The sequence below is a fragment of the Drosophila novamexicana genome, unplaced genomic scaffold (assembly GCF_003285875.2).
Source record: "Drosophila novamexicana strain 15010-1031.04,08,12 unplaced genomic scaffold, DnovRS2.1 tig00000689-arrow-pilon, whole genome shotgun sequence".
In the NCBI taxonomy this organism is placed as follows: domain Eukaryota; kingdom Metazoa; phylum Arthropoda; class Insecta; order Diptera; family Drosophilidae; genus Drosophila; species Drosophila novamexicana.
This window is the reverse complement of record NW_020824818.1, coordinates 1383841-1402177: the sequence shown is the minus strand read 5'-3', so window position 1 is coordinate 1402177 and position 18337 is coordinate 1383841. Positions and strand designations below refer to the sequence as shown.

General features: G+C 40.7%; 2 protein-coding genes across 6 annotated transcripts in view; one reads left to right on the top strand and one right to left on the bottom strand.

The window, feature by feature from the left end:
• The window catches only part of LOC115763302 (lachesin), a 78938-nt gene that overhangs the window by 43244 nt on the left and 17357 nt on the right, over positions 1–18337 (bottom strand). The gene's annotated exons all lie outside the window — the stretch shown is intronic.
• On the top strand, positions 4918–8725 carry LOC115763301 (glycerol-3-phosphate dehydrogenase, mitochondrial). Its single transcript, XM_030705792.1, has one exon. The coding sequence runs from the start codon at positions 5055–5057 to the stop codon at positions 8484–8486; it is 3432 nt and encodes a 1143-aa protein (XP_030561652.1). The 5' UTR covers positions 4918–5054; the 3' UTR covers positions 8487–8725.

The following is an 18337-nucleotide window of genomic DNA, read 5'->3' as shown; positions in this document are numbered from 1 at the left end:
AAAAAAAGAACATATATAGTAAAACACAAGGCACTACCAAGAGGTAAAAATTTAATTGATGTCAACTCGTAAAAAATGCGATAACATTGCCATTGCTACCATTATTTAATTATTATCAAATGTCCTTTGTTAAGCCAAGTCAAGCGCATGCTATGATACCCTCCTATAGGGTATGCTCGGCTTGAAATTCATTTAAAAATCAATAGAGCGGAAATTGTTTCAAGTGTGCAATTCAGTAAATCGGAGATCAGCATATTTAATGTATACTTCAAGAGAAAACAAAGTACAAGTTTGATGGAAAAGAACACGGACAAATAAAAAGCTAACCACGACATTTTTAAGGTTTCTTTATATGAATTTATATAATACTATTTGTCGATAGATTGTTTTACTTCACTCTTTCGGAAGTACTGCTCAGACCATTTCTCTGGATCTTTGCTTATAGTTAACTATGTTGCCTTAAGTGCAACTATTAAAACTATACATACTAAAATATCGAACCATTGGACATAAAAATAATAGTTTGAATGCCATATCCCTGAATAAGTTACTTGTATATATTGTGAATAGTATGCTGCACAATTTATATTAAATCTTAAATATAAATATATATGCAAAATTCTGGACTTAACCATATCCGTTAAAGCGCTGGTCTTAACTAGAACACTAGTCCTTTCACATACATTCAAATTTATATAATATTTAATATAATAATAATATTTAATAAAAACAATGATAATTTCTGCTATTCCCAAGTTAGCTTTAAACTTGTTGTCACATTGAATAAATGAATCGTTAAAAACGTACATCATAAGATTAACCTCCATAGCTTTAAGTTAAGGTATTTCATGGAAGCATACTTCCTTTGTTTCCAATTGCCTTAGCTGCATTGTCACATCGTTTGTCGTTTGTCTTTTACCACACACACACATACACACACACACACACACACACACATCCTCGCACACTTGCAACCCCTCACCGAGTGCCAAACTAATTGTTTCAAATTAGCGCCTTTATGCTCAGGCAGGCTGTCTGTCTGTTGGTCATGGCCAACTGGCCATTGGCTGACCATTGACTTGGTCTTGGACGAACAGTCGAGCCACGGTCCGTCGCGGCGTCTTTGTTGCGTGTGTAGCCCAATTATATCATGGCCCCTCATAAGGACCAATATGGCAACTAAACTTGACGGAATGGCGCGGAAATTTGTTGTCAGGACATTTGAATTTGAATGCCAATTGTCGGAATCGCCTTTGCGTGCAAGCGAATGTTCATAAATTTTGTTGTAACGTTGACAAAGATATTTTATTTTTGATTAACATTTCATTTTAAATGCTAGGCGTTATAACGAAAAAATAAAAATAAAAATCAAGTAAGCAAAACAATATAATAAATATATTTAATAATGTGTGATGTAAATATAATAAAATAAATTCTGCAAAGCAATTTATCTACCTCCGCTTTAAATGTAATTTTCTTATGCTTGTATCTCATAAGCAAATTAAGAAATTTAAAGCTTAAGCCAATAATGGCTTTAATAATTTTTGAAATTGTTGTTTCCCTTCTAATTCTTACAAAGTTTGGATAGTTAAATTGTCGTTAAGTTCAGCTGTAGCACACTTAAAAGTTTATTTGTGCTAATTCGATAAATCAAAAGTTTTGCCAATAAGCAAAACGTAAATTTGTTACAAATTTGCTGTTGCCTCAAGTGAGACGCGATCGAGAAGCGATACCCCCAATACCCTGAGGGACCTGGCGTTGCCCTGTGGCAACGACTATTTATGCCACTTAAATTTAACATCTCGCCGAATGTCCGACGAAGCGTTGTAAATCGTTTATTTGAATTATATTAATTTTCCCGTTTTTGAACTTGAAAAAGAAACTGAAAAATGTGAAGTAAAAAATTGTTTAGATGAATTTCATGCGCTTGTTTGCATTTTGTGATTTGTTGTTGTTTTTCTCCAGCTGGACAACAGGAGACGACAATTTTGTGTCGCTGGGTTGTCAGGACAACAACAGGAAAATATAAAACAACTCACTGAAAAATGAGGCAAAAAAAAAAAAAACAACTCGGCGCGTAATAATAAATGAGAAGTGGAAAAGTTTTGCCGCCAACGTGCTTATTGTCAAGCTCGGCCAGGCCATAAAAAACAAACTTCAATAGCAATAAGGCGACAAAAAATGGTAGAAAACAACAAGAACGGTGCAACAACAACAAGCAGGCCAAAAGAACAACTGGCAAAAAGTTCAAGGCACTGACTTTATAGCTGCAATAATGCCTGCAAGGGATCGCTGATGGAGTGAGGGGGGGGTTGGGGGGCGACAAGGTGAGCCACACGCCAAAAAACAAAGCGAGGCCGCGCGACAGAGTTCCGGCTATGGGGAGGGTTGTTTGGGAATGCCGCGGGTCACCTAACGTGTTGAGGCACTTTGGCGAGCTAACGAAATGTAACAAAGTTCCGGGGCGCAGTCGGCCGGACCGGCAAACTCTGGTCTATTGTCCGGCACAGTTGGCCGTGTCCGTGTCCGTGTCGCTAACGGGCCTGGTTTGTTATGTGGCTTATGCCGGAAATTTGTATTTAGACCCTTTGTTGTTTTTGCTTTAGCATTTTTTTTTTTTTCTTACGCCTACTGCGGGATTTTGTCGCCGGCCCGTCTGTGCCTGAGGTCTGGGTCAGTTTCGTCATGAGCCAACGTGAGATGCAATATGTTGTGAATTTAACAAAAATTTAATTTAAATTTGAAAGACAGCTTAATGTGGCCAAAGAAACATGTTTTCTATATCTGTCTGTATAGATAGCAATAAGCAAGCCGAATATTTATTTATGGCAAACAGTAGTTTTTTGATGTTTTTTTTTTGCATATTTGTGTATTGTGTTTATAATATTTATATATTTGCTTCATTCATTTATTAAGTTTTTCATAAAAGTGTAATATTTCGATATCCTGCTGAACAATACGTAAGAGTTGGGCTATGTACGCATTTATAGGATTTAGGATTTAAGCAAGGGAAAATGTTATTGACTATTCCAAAAGCACTTCTAAAGCCTGTACAGCTATATAAACTATTTTATTACAATGCTTAATAAGAAAAGCCTTTTTACGAACTGTTAAAGAGTTAAATTTATGAAAAATTGATAAATGATTGATATGATTCTCTCGCTCATTGTCCCCTTGCCATTCCTTGGTCAATTATGATAACTATGGCGATTAAAATTAATGAAAATTATAAAATATGCGGGCCTGGCAGCTAAATGAAATATTCAACTGCCCCGCCTGCCCAGCCCGACCCACGCCTACAGTGCACGACCAAGTCTATTGATGTCACCTGGCCCTGCTGAACCGTCACATCGATGACAATTTAAAATCGCGACGGGGAGCCGCTGCCGTGGTCGGGAATGCGGCACTAAATTACTATGCTCAGCTCATAAAGGTTGGAAAATTTAATTACATGCAACGGGTCCGAAACGTGAAAGGGAAAGGAGGAAAGGCGAAAACTTGCGCTATTCAATGGGCATTTGCTGGGGGACCAGCTAGGCGTTGCCCGGACACGACAAGGCAAAAACAATTGTCGAGGCGTAGCCCGAATGTTTAGACGGGGTAATCATTTCAAAGCGCAAAAACTCTGCTGCGCTGTGGCCCGTGTTGTACTGTCACCTGGAGCCGCCCCCCATGGGCTTTATTATAATTCCTGTACCGTTCCTTTGGGGCTACCCCCGTCTGGACAACAATCGGTGTCAACAATGTGCGGGCAGTTTGATGAACGCCTTGACTTTCACACGCTAATGAGTTTGTTTAAGTAATTTCAATTCATTTGTTAATTTTCAACTATTGTCCCTCTATTGACTCTATTAATGCGGCCAGTGCCTGTCATTCTGTCACTCTGTCACTCTGTCATTCTTTCAATCCAAATGTTTATTTGCCCTCAGTGCCCTCAAAGCTTGCGTGCCCATAAATATCGCAGCATTTGACCATTTGTGTCCTTCTGTCATTGTCCTGGGAGGGAGTTAAGGCCATTAATATACTGCTGCTCTACAAAATTGTGTGTACTGATTAAATGTATCTGTAGATACTCTTTCTTATATATCTTCTTACATTTAGAAAATCATATTAATCAAAAGTAAGAGGTTTTAGTCGGGAGCTCCCGACTAGGGGAAACCCTGAACCCTCTTCTTCCAGCATCAAATGCATATATATATTCTATTTTAGAAGCTATATGTCAAGTTTGGTGACTCTAGTTCTTATTATTTACCAAAATTGCCAAAAAACATGATATCGATATCGATTTTTATCGATTGCTTGGAAACGGAGTAAGTTATCGATTATCGGAAACAAACTCGATCTGCGCGGGAACTGGGAGCACCTACATCTAGTTAATTTCAAGTCTCTAGCTCTTATAGGTTCTGAGATCCTTGCGTTTATACATACGGACGGACGGACGGACAGACAGACGGACATGGCTGTCGATCGACTCGGCTATTGATGCTGATCAAGAATATATATACTTTATGGGGTCGGATATGCTTGCTTCTGCCTTTTACATACATTTGGCTTTCGCACAAATACAATATACACTTATACCCATTTTTAATGGGTTCAGGGTATAAAAATATTAAATAGCACTCAAAATAGAGTCACATACAAATATATTTATCAATATGTAATTTCCACATTCACTATTTTTAAAAGCTCGCAAACCGATCAACGTTTGAATAAACAACTAAATTATTATGCTTAATTAAGTAATCTTATTAAATTAATAATTTACGTAGAAAAATACAGGTGTTTATTGAAAAATGAGACACCTGTATTATTGTTATTGCCACCTCAATTGCCTTGGTCTCAATATGTTGCCTTTGAAATATCCATCAAAAATAGTTCGAATGAACGTATACGATTTATTTTATTCAATCAAGTAAAATTTCAGCATTGAAAAAAATTTCGGTTTTTTAAATAAATTCTTCGTTTTAAACATTTTCCAATGACCGCAGCTCGATACATTCGAAGTTGGTTAAGTCTTTTATTAGTTGGATTACCTGCACGAGGATAGCAAGATGTTAGCGAGATTACGCAAGGGTCTGACTGCGGTTCACTGGAAGAGGCAGCCGAGTCGCTTGTTGAGCGCGATGAACACAATACTTCGCAGGGGTCGGAACAATGGTAAGGTGGGTAGCGACCAGCTGCCCAAGCGGAAACAACAGGTAACATCGCTGAGGAACGAACATTTCGATGTGCTGGTCATCGGCGGCGGCGCCATCGGCTGTGGCTGTGCCCTAGAAGCTACCACACGTGGCTTTAAGACGGCACTGATAGAGGCTGAAGATTTTGCCAGCGGTGCCAGCTGCAAGTCTAGCAAACTAATTGAAGGCAGCAACTCGTATTTGCATGCGGCCATACAGGGCGCTGATCTGCAGCAGATCTTCATGCTGCAGCAGGTGCTGAATGAGCGTGCCACCATGCTGACCATAGCGCCCCATCTGAATCGCGTGCAACCCATGCTGATCCCCATCTACAGCCCGCTGAGACTGCCCCTCTACTGGCTGGGCTTGAAGATGTACGATGCCATGGCGGGCATGTCCAATGTGCGCGGCTCACATTTTCTATCCAAGGAGGCAACGCTCAATGAGTTCCCGCTGCTGCGTAGGAATGGACTGCTAGGCTCCCTGGTCTACTACGATGTGCAGCTGGATGATGCGCGCATGTGCCTGGCCTTGGCCATGACGGCGGCAAAGCATGGCGCTACTGTGGCCAACTATGTGCGATTGCACGAGCTAATGCCACCGACCGGTGACAATGGCTGCCGCACGGTGCGAGTCGAGGATACGGTCAACGACTCGTGCTTTACCATCAACAGCAGGGTCGTCATCAATTCAACGGGCGCAAATACAGATGTGGTTAGACAGTTGGATGACAGCGGTGTCAGCCCCATATCAGTGCCCAAAATGGGCACACATGTTGCACTGCCCAGCTATTATGGCTCCCAGAACTGTGGGCTGCTCTTTCCCAGCGATCAAACCGCGGAACAGGCTCTGATCATGTTGCCCTTTGAAAACAGCATGCTAGTGGGCAGCCTCGATGTGGAACGCCCAGAATCGAGTGAGCAGACACCAACTCCGGCATTCGAAGAGGTGGAATGTCTGCTAGCGCAAACGCGTCGGATGCTCGAGCAGTGCGTGCAGCTGCGTTCGGGCCATGTGATGAGCGCCTGGACGGGCATTAAGCCTTCGATTATGTGTCCATCCGTGGAGAACAAAGAAGATGAGGAGCCAAATACGGTATCCAATTATTTGTTGGAAGTCAGCGGCAACCAGATGATAACCTTGGCTGGCGGACGCTGGAGCACATATCGTGTGATGGCCCTCGATGCGATCAACACGGCCATCGAAATCTGTCAGTTGGAGCCGCACACGGATTCTAGCATCACAAAGAATCTGCTACTGGACGGCGCCAATGATTTCTGTTGCATGCTGCCCCTCGATCTGGTGCAGGCCTACGACTTGCCCATGGATGTGGCCCAGCATCTGGCCGATTCCTATGGCACCAATGCCAGCCACCTGCTAGCGAACAGTTGTCGCAGTGGCCGACAGCGGCTGCACCCAAAGTTTCCCTATATCCAAGCAGAGGTGACATATGCCTGCCAGCGGGAGTACGCCTGCCATCTGGTGGATGTGATCGCCCGACGCCTACGTGTGGCCTTTGTCAATGTGACGGCTGCTGCCGAGATGTTGCCCACCGTACTGGACCTCATGTCTGAAGAGCTCTTCTGGAAGAAGCATAAGAAGGAGCAGGAGTTGAGAGCAGCGCAATATTTTCTAGCTGAGCAAATGGGCCTCGGCAGCATTGTCAAGCAGAAGAAACAGTTCAAATTCCGGGAGAGTAAAGCGCCTGAGCATGAAAGTACCCAAGTTAACCAACAAGAGTACAATCGACAATCACTGAATACGAATTCAGTTCAAGCAGTCCTCAGTTCGGTTCCAAAACAAGCTAGCACCGACATGAAGTCGCGCCTTAGCAGCCAAATGGAGACAAATGCCACATCTGTGGGCTTTAGAGGAATAGCAGCCCCGGTCAGTAGTGAATATTCCCCAATGCGAGTACAAGCGTGCATTCCCGCGCCCCTCAAGAGCGAGACCATCCCTACAAATGATTCAGCTAATCTAGAAACCAAGAGATCTCCATCGAGCACTCCTTCAGATACAGTCGGCGAGTCAGTTCCTGTCAGTACATCCTTGAGCCCTTCCACCTCAATTCAGAAACCAAACGTAGAATGTGTACCTGCAGAAAGCACGCCTACCCCGCTAATAGTCAAGAAGAAGCCTAAGGTCTGCAGCTTCAGTCCCTATGTTATAGCTGGATCGGAACCCAAAGGCCCTGGACCTGGCACAACAATCACTTCAGCAGGATCCGAAGAAGTTAGCGGCTTAACTGAGTCCTCCTCCTCCAACCTGAAAGACACGACCAACAGCATCGAACCAAAAACCAACTACGACTCACAGAGCATGGCTCAATGCCCCGAGCTTGAGCCCCAACAGGAGCAGTCTGGAAACTCTAAGCTTTCTGCCTCAAATGTAACTACCGACACTAACAATGTCGCATCAACAGTCAAGCAAGAAGGCACCGCCCACATTAAAGAGGACAAGGAACGGCCATCTGCAGAATCTGCGACAGTTCCCAAAAAGAGTGTTGTCAACATTGTCAAATCGGAGCTTGTAAATAGTGGCAATAAAGCCGACTGTAGCTACACTAACTCAACGACTGGCAGCGCTACGGCTCTAGAAGGCAGCAGTAAAATTGAGGTCGAGGCGACAGTCCTTGAGGAACGGCCATCTGCCGAATCTGCGGCAATCTCCAAAAACAGTGTTGTCAAATCGGAGCTAACAAACTGTAGCCATAAAGCTGACTGTGGCTACACTACCTCAACGACTGGCAGCGCTTCGGCTCTAGAAGGCACCAGTCAAACTGCCGTCGAGGCGACAGTCCTTGACAATGGTGCTGCAATAGCCGAACCGACTTCTGGCATCTCGAGACTTAGTGTTGAAACGGATTGCATTTCCTCAATGACTGGCACTAGCGCGGCCCCAGAAGGCAGCCATCCAATTACCGACACGGCGACAAATCCTAGAAGCAGTGCTGACAACTATGAACTTGCGAAGCCTGCAGCTTGCATCTCAATTCCTAGCGTTGTGGCGGTAAGTGAGATCAGCACTTCAAATATTGTCAGCGGTACGGCCCCAGAAGATAGCAGTCGTACAACAGATACGGCAGCAATCCTTGAATCCGCAATTGCCAGCCTTGAGGTACTTGAGCAAACCATAATCAAAGCGAATGCCGGCGAAGAGTCGTCAAACACCGTTGAGAGTAGCAGTAGCCCAACTTGTCCTTCAGCTGATCTGCATAAAGAAGATGGAGACAAAGCTGTAGTTGCCAGATCAAGCAACGAAAATGATGTCAAGAAAAATCCCACTGGATCCGATACGGAAACTTAAAGTTGTGACTGTCTCGTATGTAGACTTTTGAAAAATTAATGTTATATCATTTCTGGTATGAAAGCAACAAATTTGCCTGTAAGACTGCGTATTTTAAAATATGATATGAGTGCACTCATACACAGGCACACTAACATCATTTGGTGTTCGGTGATTAAGTGTGCATGTGTGTAGAGTGCGTAAATATGGAAAGATGATCGTGTCGAAGCGCGGCATATAAACAATAATAAAAGACATTAATATATAAAAGAAGCAATTGAATTTTTGATTCATACAAAACGAGTGGGAGGGTGCGCCCATATAAGTAGGGGGGAATGAGGGAGAAAACCGAGTAACAAACCAAATTTCCTAATTTTGCAAATGTACAAACATGTTTTTTGTATAACATATTTAGCTAGATATATTTTATATTCCTTATTATATATTTACATCGTTTAATACCCTGAACCAATTAAAAATGTGTACAAGGGTATATTGTATTTGTGAGAAAGCCAAATGTATGTAACAGACAGAAGTAAGCAACTCCGACCGCATAAAATATATATATTCTTGATCAGCATCAATAGCCGAGTCGATCTCGCCATGTCCATCTGTCTGTCTGTCCGTCCGTCCGTCCGTCCGTCCGTATGTATGAACGCAAGGATCTCAGAACCTACAAGAGTTAGAGACTTGAAATTGTAGCTGTAGATGCTCCTAGTTCCCGCGCAGATCGAGTTTGTTTCCGATAATCGATAACTTACTCCGTTTCCAAGCAATCGATAAAAATCGATATCGATGTCCTGGGCAATTTTGGTAATTTTGACATATAGCTTCTAAAATAGAATATATATATGATTAAGGATTTTTCTTCATGGTTTTCCCTCTAGATTAATCTGGCATTCAAATCTCGACACCGATTTTTTGGTCGAAATTTATGTCCAAATCTTACCCCAAGATTCGTAAATAGATATGGGTAAAAATTTACCACCCCCATAACTCGGCCAATTCCCATTAGATTTCCACGAAAATTGGATTTTTCTTCATGGGTTTCCCTCTAGATTAATCTTGCATTCAAATCTTAACACCGATTTTTTGTCGAAATTCGTGTCCAAATCTTACCCCAAGATTCGTATATAGACATGGGTCAAAATTTACCACCCCCATATCTTGGCCAAATCTCATCCGATTTCCACGAAGTTTGACTTTTTCTTCATGGTTTTCCCTCTAGATTAATCTTGCATTCAAATCTGAACACCGATTTTTTGGTCGAAATTTATGTCCAAATCTTACCCCAAGATTCGTATATAGACATGGGTCAAAAATTACCACCCCCATAACTCGGTGAAATCTCATCCGATTTCCACGAAGTTTGGCTTTTTCTTCATGGTTTTCCCTCTAGATTAATCTGGCATTCAAATATCGACACCGATTTTTTGGTCGAAATTTATGACCGAATCTTACCCCAAGATTCGTATATAGACATGGGTCAAAATTTACCACCCCCATATCTCGGCCAAATCTCATCCGATTTCCACGAAGTTTGGCTTTTTCTTCATGGTTTTCCCTCTAGATTAATCTGGCATTCAAATCTCGACACCGATTTTTTAGTCGAAATTCATGTCCAAATCTTACCTCAAGATTCGTATATAGACATGGGTCAAAATTTACCACCCCCATATCTCGGCCAAATCTCATCCGATTTACACGAAGTTTGAGTTTTTCTTTATGGTTTTCACTTTAGATTAATCTGGCATTCAAATCTCGACACCGATTTTTTAGTCGAAATGCATGTCCAAATCTTACCCCAAGATTCGTATATAGACATGGGTCAAAAATGACCGCACCCATAACTCGGCCAATTCCCATCCGATTTCCACGAAGTTTGGCTTTTTCTTCATGGTTTTCCCTCTAGATTAATCTGGCATTCAAATCTCGACACCGATTTTTTAGTCGAAATTCATGTCCAAATCTTACCCCAAGATTCGTATATAGACATGGGTCAAAATTTACCACCCCCATATCTCGGCCAAATCTCATCCGATTTCCACGAAGTTTGGCTTTTTCTTCATGGTTTTCCCTCTATATTAATCTGGCATTCAAATCTGAACACCGATTTTTTTGTCGAAATTCATGTCCAAATCTTACCCCAAGATTCGTATATAGACATGGGTCAAAATTTACCACCCCCATATCTTGGCCAAATCTCATCCGATTTCCACGAAGTTTGACTTTTTCTTCATGGTTTTTCCTCTAGATTAATCTGGCATTCAAATCTCGACACCGATTTTTTAGTCGAAATTCATGTCCAAATCTTACCCCACGATTCGTATATAGACATGGGTCAAAAAATTACCACCCCCATAACTCGGTCAAATCTCATCCGATTTCCACGAAGTTTGGCTTTTTCTTTATGGTTTTCACTTTAGATTAATCTGGCATTCAAATCTCGACACCGATTTTTTAGTCGAAATGCATGTCCAAATCTTACCCCAAGATTCGTATATAGACATGGGTCAAAATTTACCACCCCCATATCTCGGCCAAATCTCATCCGATTTCCACTAAGTTTGGCTTTTTCTTCATGGTTTTCCCTCTAGATTAATCTTGCATTCAAATCTGAACACCGAGTTTTTGGTCGAAATTTATGTCCAAATCTTACCTCAAGATTCGTATATAGACATGGGTCAAAAATTACCACCCACATAACTCGGCCAAATCTCATCCGATTTCCACGAAGTTTGGCTTTTTCTTCATGGTTTTTCCTCTAGATTAATCTGGCATTCAAATCTGAACACCGATTTTTTGGTCGAAATTGATGTCCAAATCTTACCCCAAGATTCGTATATAGATATGGGTAAAAATTTACCACCCCCATAACTCGGCCAAATCTCATCCGATTTCCACGAAGTTTGGATTTTTCTTCATGATTTTCCCTCTAGATTAATCTGGCATTCAATTCTGAACACCGATTTTTTTGTCGAAATTCATGTCCAAATCTTACCCCAAGATTCGTATATAGACATGGGTCAAAAATTGCCACCCCCATAACTCGGTAAAATCTCATCCGATTTCCACGAAGCTTGGCTTTTTCTTCATGGTTTTCCCTCTAGATTAATCTGGCATTCAAATCTCGACACCGATTTTTTGGTCGAAATATATGTCCGAATCTTACCCCAAGATTCGTATATAGACATGGGTCAAAATTTACCACCCCCATATCTCGGCCAAATCTCATCCGATTTCCACGAAGTTTGGCTTTTTCTTCATGGTTTTCCCTCTAGATTAATCTGGCATTCAAATCTCGACACCGATTTTTTGGTCGAAATATATGTCCGAATCTTACCCCAAGATTCGTATATAGACATGGGTCAAAATTTACCACCCCCATATCTCGGCCAAATCTCATCCGATTTCCACGAAGTTTGGCTTTTTCTTCATGGTTTTCCCTCTAGATTAATCTGGCATTCAAATCTCGACACCGATTTTTTAGTCGAAATGCATGTCCAAATCTTACCCCAAGATTCGTATATAGACATGGGTCAAAATTTACCACTCCCATATCTCGGCCAAATCTCATCCGATTTCCACGAAGTTTCGCTTTTTCTTCATGGTTTTCCCTCTAGATTAATCTGGCATTCAAATCTGAACACCGATTTTTTAGTCGAAATTCATGTCCAAATCTTACCCCAAGATTCGTATATAGACATGGGTCAAAATTTACCACTCCCATATCTCGGCCAAATCTCATCCGATTTACACGAAGTTTGGCTTTTTCTTTATGGTTTTCACTTTAGATTAATCTGGCATTCAAATCTCGACACCGATTTTTTAGTCGAAATGCATGTCCAAATCTTACCCCAAGATTCGTATATAGACATGGGTCAAAAATGACCGCACCCATAACTCGGCCAATTCCCATCCGATTTCCACGAAGCTTGGCTTTTTCTTCATGGTTTTCCCTCTAGATTAATCTGGCATTCAAATCTCGACACCGATTTTTTGGTCGAAATATATGTCCGAATCTTACCCCAAGATTCGTATATAGACATGGGTCAAAAATGACCGCACCCATAACTCGGCCAATTCCCATCCGATTTCCACGAAGTTTGGCTTTTTCTTCATGGTTTTCCCTCTAGATTAATCTGGCATTCAAATCTCGACACCGATTTTTTAGTCGAAATGCATGTCCAAATCTTACCCCAAGATTCGTATATAGACATGGGTCAAAATTTACCACTCCCATATCTCGGCCAAATCTCATCCGATTTCCACGAAGTTTCGCTTTTTCTTCATGGTTTTCCCTCTAGATTAATCTGGCATTCAAATCTGAACACCGATTTTTTAGTCGAAATTCATGTCCAAATCTTACCCCAAGATTCGTATATAGACATGGGTCAAAATTTACCACTCCCATATCTCGGCCAAATCTCATCCGATTTACACGAAGTTTGGCTTTTTCTTTATGGTTTTCACTTTAGATTAATCTGGCATTCAAATCTCGACACCGATTTTTTAGTCGAAATGCATGTCCAAATCTTACCCCAAGATTCGTATATAGACATGGGTCAAAAATGACCGCACCCATAACTCGGCCAATTCCCATCCGATTTCCACGAAGTTTGGCTTTTTCTTCATGGTTTTCCCTCTAGATTAATCTTGCATTCAAATCTGAACACCGATTTTTTGGTCGAAATTTATGTCCAAATCTTACCCCAAGATTCGTATATAGACATGGGTCAAAAATTACTACCCCCATAACTCGGCCAAATCTCATCCGATTTCCACGAAGTTTGGCTTTTTCTTCATGGTTTTCCCTCTAGATTAATCTGGCATTTAAATCTGAACACCGATTTTTTTGTCGAAATTCATGTCCAAATCTTACCCCAAGATTCGTATATAGACATGGGTCAAAATTTACCTCCCCCATATCTCGGCCAAATCTCATCCGATTTCCACGAAGTTTGGCTTTTTCTTCATGGTTTTCCCTCTAGATTAATCTGGCATTCAAATCTCGACACCGATTTTTTAGTCGAAATTCATGTCCAAATCTTACCTCAAGATTCGTATATAGACATGGGTCAAAATTTACCACCCCCATATCTCGGCCAAATCTCATCCGATTTACACGAAGTTTGGCTTTTTCTTTATGGTTTTCACTTTAGATTAATCTGGCATTCAAATCTCGACACCGATTTTTTAGTCGAAATGCATGTCCAAATCTTACCCCAAGATTCGTATATAGACATGGGTCAAAAATGACCGCACCCATAACTCGGCCAATTCCCATCCGATTTCCACGAAGTTTGGCTTTTTCTTCATGGTTTTCCCTCTAGATTAATCTGGCATTCAAATCTCGACACCGATTTTTTAGTCGAAATTCATGTCCAAATCTTACCCCAAGATTCGTATATAGACATGGGTCAAAATTTACCACTCCCATATCTCGGCCAAATCTCATCCGATTTCCACGAAGTTTGGCTTTTTCTTCATGGTTTTCCCTCTAGATTAATCTGGCATTCAAATCTGAACACCGATTTTTTGGTCGAAATTCATGTCCAAATCTTACCCCAAGATTCGTATATAGACATGGGTCAAAATTTACCACCCCCATATCTCGGCCAAATCTCATCCGATTTCCACGAAGTTTGGCTTTTTCTTCATGGTTTTCTCTCTAGATTAATCTGGCATTCAAATCTCGACACCGATTTTTTAGTCGAAATTCATGTCCAAATCTTACCTCAAGATTCGTATATAGACATGGGTCAAAATTTACCACCCCCATATCTCGGCCAAATCTCATCCGATTTACACGAAGTTTGGCTTTTTCTTTATGGTTTTCACTTTAGATTAATCTGGCATTCAAATCTCGACACCGATTTTTTAGTCGAAATGCATGTCCAAATCTTACCCCAAGATTCGTATATAGACATGGGTCAAAAAATTACCACCCCCATAACTCGGTCAAATCTCATCCGATTTCCACGAAGTTTGGCTTTTTCTTTATGGTTTTCACTTTAGATTTATCTGGCATTCAAATCTCGACACCGATTTTTTAGTCGAAATTCATACCCCAAGATTCGTATATAGACATGGGTCAAAATTTACCACTCCCATATCTCGGCCAAATCTCATCCGATTTCCACGAAGTTTGGATTTTTCTTCATGATTTTCCCTCTAGATTAATCTGGCATTCAAATCTGAACACTGATTTTTTTGTCGAAATTCATGTCCAAATCTTACCCCAAGATTCGTATATAGACATGGGTCAAAATTTACCACCCCCATATCTCGGCCAAATCTCATCCGATTTCCACGAAGTTTGGCTTTTTCTTCATGGTTTTCCCTCTAGATTAATCTTGCATTCAAATCTGAAAACCGATTTTTTGGTCGAAATTTATGCCCAAATCTTACCTCAAGATTCGTATATAGACATGGGTCAAAAATTACCACCCCCATAACTCGGACAAATCTCATCCGATTTCCACGAAGTTTGGCTTTTTCTTCATGGTTTTTCCTCTAGATTAATCTGGCATTCAAATCTGAACACCGATTTTTTGGTCGAAATTGATGTCCAAATCTTACCCCAAGATTCGTATATAGATATGGGTAAAAATTTACCACCCCCATAACTCGGCCAAATCTCATCCGATTTCCACGAAGTTTGGATTTTTCTTCATGATTTTCCCTCTAGATTAATCTGGCATTCAACTCTGAACACCTATTTTTTTTGTCGAAATTCACGTCCAAATCTTACCCCAAGATTCGTATATAGACATGGGTCAAAAATTGCCACCCCCATAACTCGGTAAAATCTCATCCGATTTCCACGAAGTTTGGCTTTTTCTTCATGGTTTTCCCTCTAGATTAATCTGGCATTCAAATCTGAACACCGATTTTTTTGTCGAAATTCATGTCCAAATCTTACCCCAAGATTCGTATATAGACATGGGTCAAAATTTACCACCCCCATATCTCGGCCAAATCTCATCCGATTTCCACGAAGTTTGGCTTTTTCTTCATGGTTTTCTCTCTAGATTAATCTGGCATTCAAATCTCGACACCGATTTTTTAGTCGAAATTCATGTCCAAATCTTACCTCAAGATTCGTATATAGACATGGGTCAAAATTTACCACCCCCATATCTCGGCCAAATCTCATCCGATTTACACGAAGTTTGGCTTTTTCTTTATGGTTTTCACTTTAGATTAATCTGGCATTCAAATCTCGACACCGATTTTTTAGTCGAAATGCATGTCCAAATCTTACCCCAAGATTCGTATATAGACATGGGTCAAAAAATTACCACCCCCATAACTCGGTCAAATCTCATCCGATTTCCACGAAGTTTGGCTTTTTCTTTATGGTTTTCACTTTAGATTTATCTGGCATTCAAATCTCGACACCGATTTTTTAGTCGAAATTCATACCCCAAGATTCGTATATAGACATGGGTCAAAATTTACCACTCCCATATCTCGGCCAAATCTCATCCGATTTCCACGAAGTTTGGATTTTTCTTCATGATTTTCCCTCTAGATTAATCTGGCATTCAAATCTGAACACTGATTTTTTTGTCGAAATTCATGTCCAAATCTTACCCCAAGATTCGTATATAGACATGGGTCAAAATTTACCACCCCCATATCTCGGCCAAATCTCATCCGATTTCCACGAAGTTTGGCTTTTTCTTCATGGTTTTCCCTCTAGATTAATCTTGCATTCAAATCTGAAAACCGATTTTTTGGTCGAAATTTATGCCCAAATCTTACCTCAAGATTCGTATATAGACATGGGTCAAAAATTACCACCCCCATAACTCGGACAAATCTCATCCGATTTCCACGAAGTTTGGCTTTTTCTTCATGGTTTTTCCTCTAGATTAATCTGGCATTCAAATCTGAACACCGATTTTTTGGTCGAAATTGATGTCCAAATCTTACCCCAAGATTCGTATATAGATATGGGTAAAAATTTACCACCCCCATAACTCGGCCAAATCTCATCCGATTTCCACGAAGTTTGGATTTTTCTTCATGATTTTCCCTCTAGATTAATCTGGCATTCAACTCTGAACACCTATTTTTTTTGTCGAAATTCACGTCCAAATCTTACCCCAAGATTCGTATATAGACATGGGTCAAAAATTGCCACCCCCATAACTCGGTAAAATCTCATCCGATTTCCACGAAGTTTGGCTTTTTCTTCATGGTTTTCCCTCTAGATTAATCTGGCATTCAAATCTCGACACCGATTTTTTGGTCGAAATATATGTCCGAATCTTACCCCAAGATTCGTATAAAGACATGGGTCAAAATTTACCACCCCCATATCTCGGCCAAATCTCATCCGATTTCCACGAAGTTTGGCTTTTTCTTCATGGTTTTCCCTCTAGATTAATCTGGCATTCAAATCTCGACACCGATTTTTTAGTCGAAATTCATGTCCAAATCTTACCTCAAGATTCGTATATAGACATGGGTCAAAATTTACCACCCCCATATCTCGGCCAAATCTCATCCGATTTACACGAAGTTTGGCTTTTTCTTTATGGTTTTCACTTTAGATTAATCTGGCATTCAAATCTCGACACCGATTTTTTATTCGAAATGCATGTCCAAATCTTACCCCAAGATTCGTATATAGACATGGGTCAAAAATGACCGCACCCATAACTCGGCCAATTCCCATCCGATTTCCACGAAGTTTGGCTTTTTCTTCATGGTTTTCCCTCTAGATTAATCTGGCATTCAAATCTCGACACCGATTTTTTAGTCGAAATTCATGTCCAAATCTTACCCCAAGATTCGTATATAGACATGGGTCAAAATTTACCACTCCCATATCTCGGCCAAATCTCATCCGATTTCCACGAAGTTTGGCTTTTTCTTCATGGTTTTCCCTCTAGATTAATCTGGCATTCAAATCTCGACACCGATTTTTTAGTCGAAATTCATGTCCAAATCTTACCCCAAGATTCGTATATAGACATGGGTCAAAATTTACCACTCCCATATCTCGGCCAAATCTCATCCGATTTCCACGAAGTTTGGATTTTTCTTCATGATTTTCCCTCTAGATTAATCTGGCATTCAACTCTGAACACCTATTTTTTTTGTCGAAATTCACGTCCAAATCTTACCCCAAGATTCGTATATAGACATGGGTCAAAAATTGCCACCCCCATAACTCGGTAAAATCTCATCCGATTTCCACGAAGTTTGGATTTTTCTTCATGATTTTCCCTCTAGATTAATCTGGCATTCAAATCTGAACACTGATTTTTTTGTCGAAATTCATGTCCAAATCTTACCCCAAGATTCGTATATAGACATGGGTCAAAATTTACCACCCCCATATCTCGGCCAAATCTCATCCGATTTCCACGAAGTTTGGCTTTTTCTTCATGGTTTTCCCTCTAGATTAATCTTGCATTCAAATCTGAAAACCGATTTTTTGGTCGAAATTTATGCCCAAATCTTACCTCAAGATTCGTATATAGACATGGGTCAAAAATTACCACCCCCATAACTCGGACAAATCTCATCCGATTTCCACGAAGTTTGGCTTTTTCTTCATGGTTTTTCCTCTAGATTAATCTGGCATTCAAATCTGAACACCGATTTTTTGGTCGAAATTGATGTCCAAATCTTACCCCAAGATTCGTATATAGATATGGGTAAAAATTTACCACCCCCATAACTCGGCCAAATCTCATCCGATTTCCACGAAGTTTGGATTTTTCTTCATGATTTTCCCTCTAGATTAATCTGGCATTCAACTCTGAACACCTATTTTTTTTGTCGAAATTCACGTCCAAATCTTACCTCAAGATTCGTATAAAGACATGGGTCAAAATTTACCACCCCCATAT

Bases quoted from the DNA above. Each gene is read 5' to 3' on its own strand.
- LOC115763301 (XM_030705792.1), top strand. From the start codon at position 5,055: ATGTTAGCGAGATTACGCAAGGGTCTGACTGCGGTTCACTGGAAGAGG.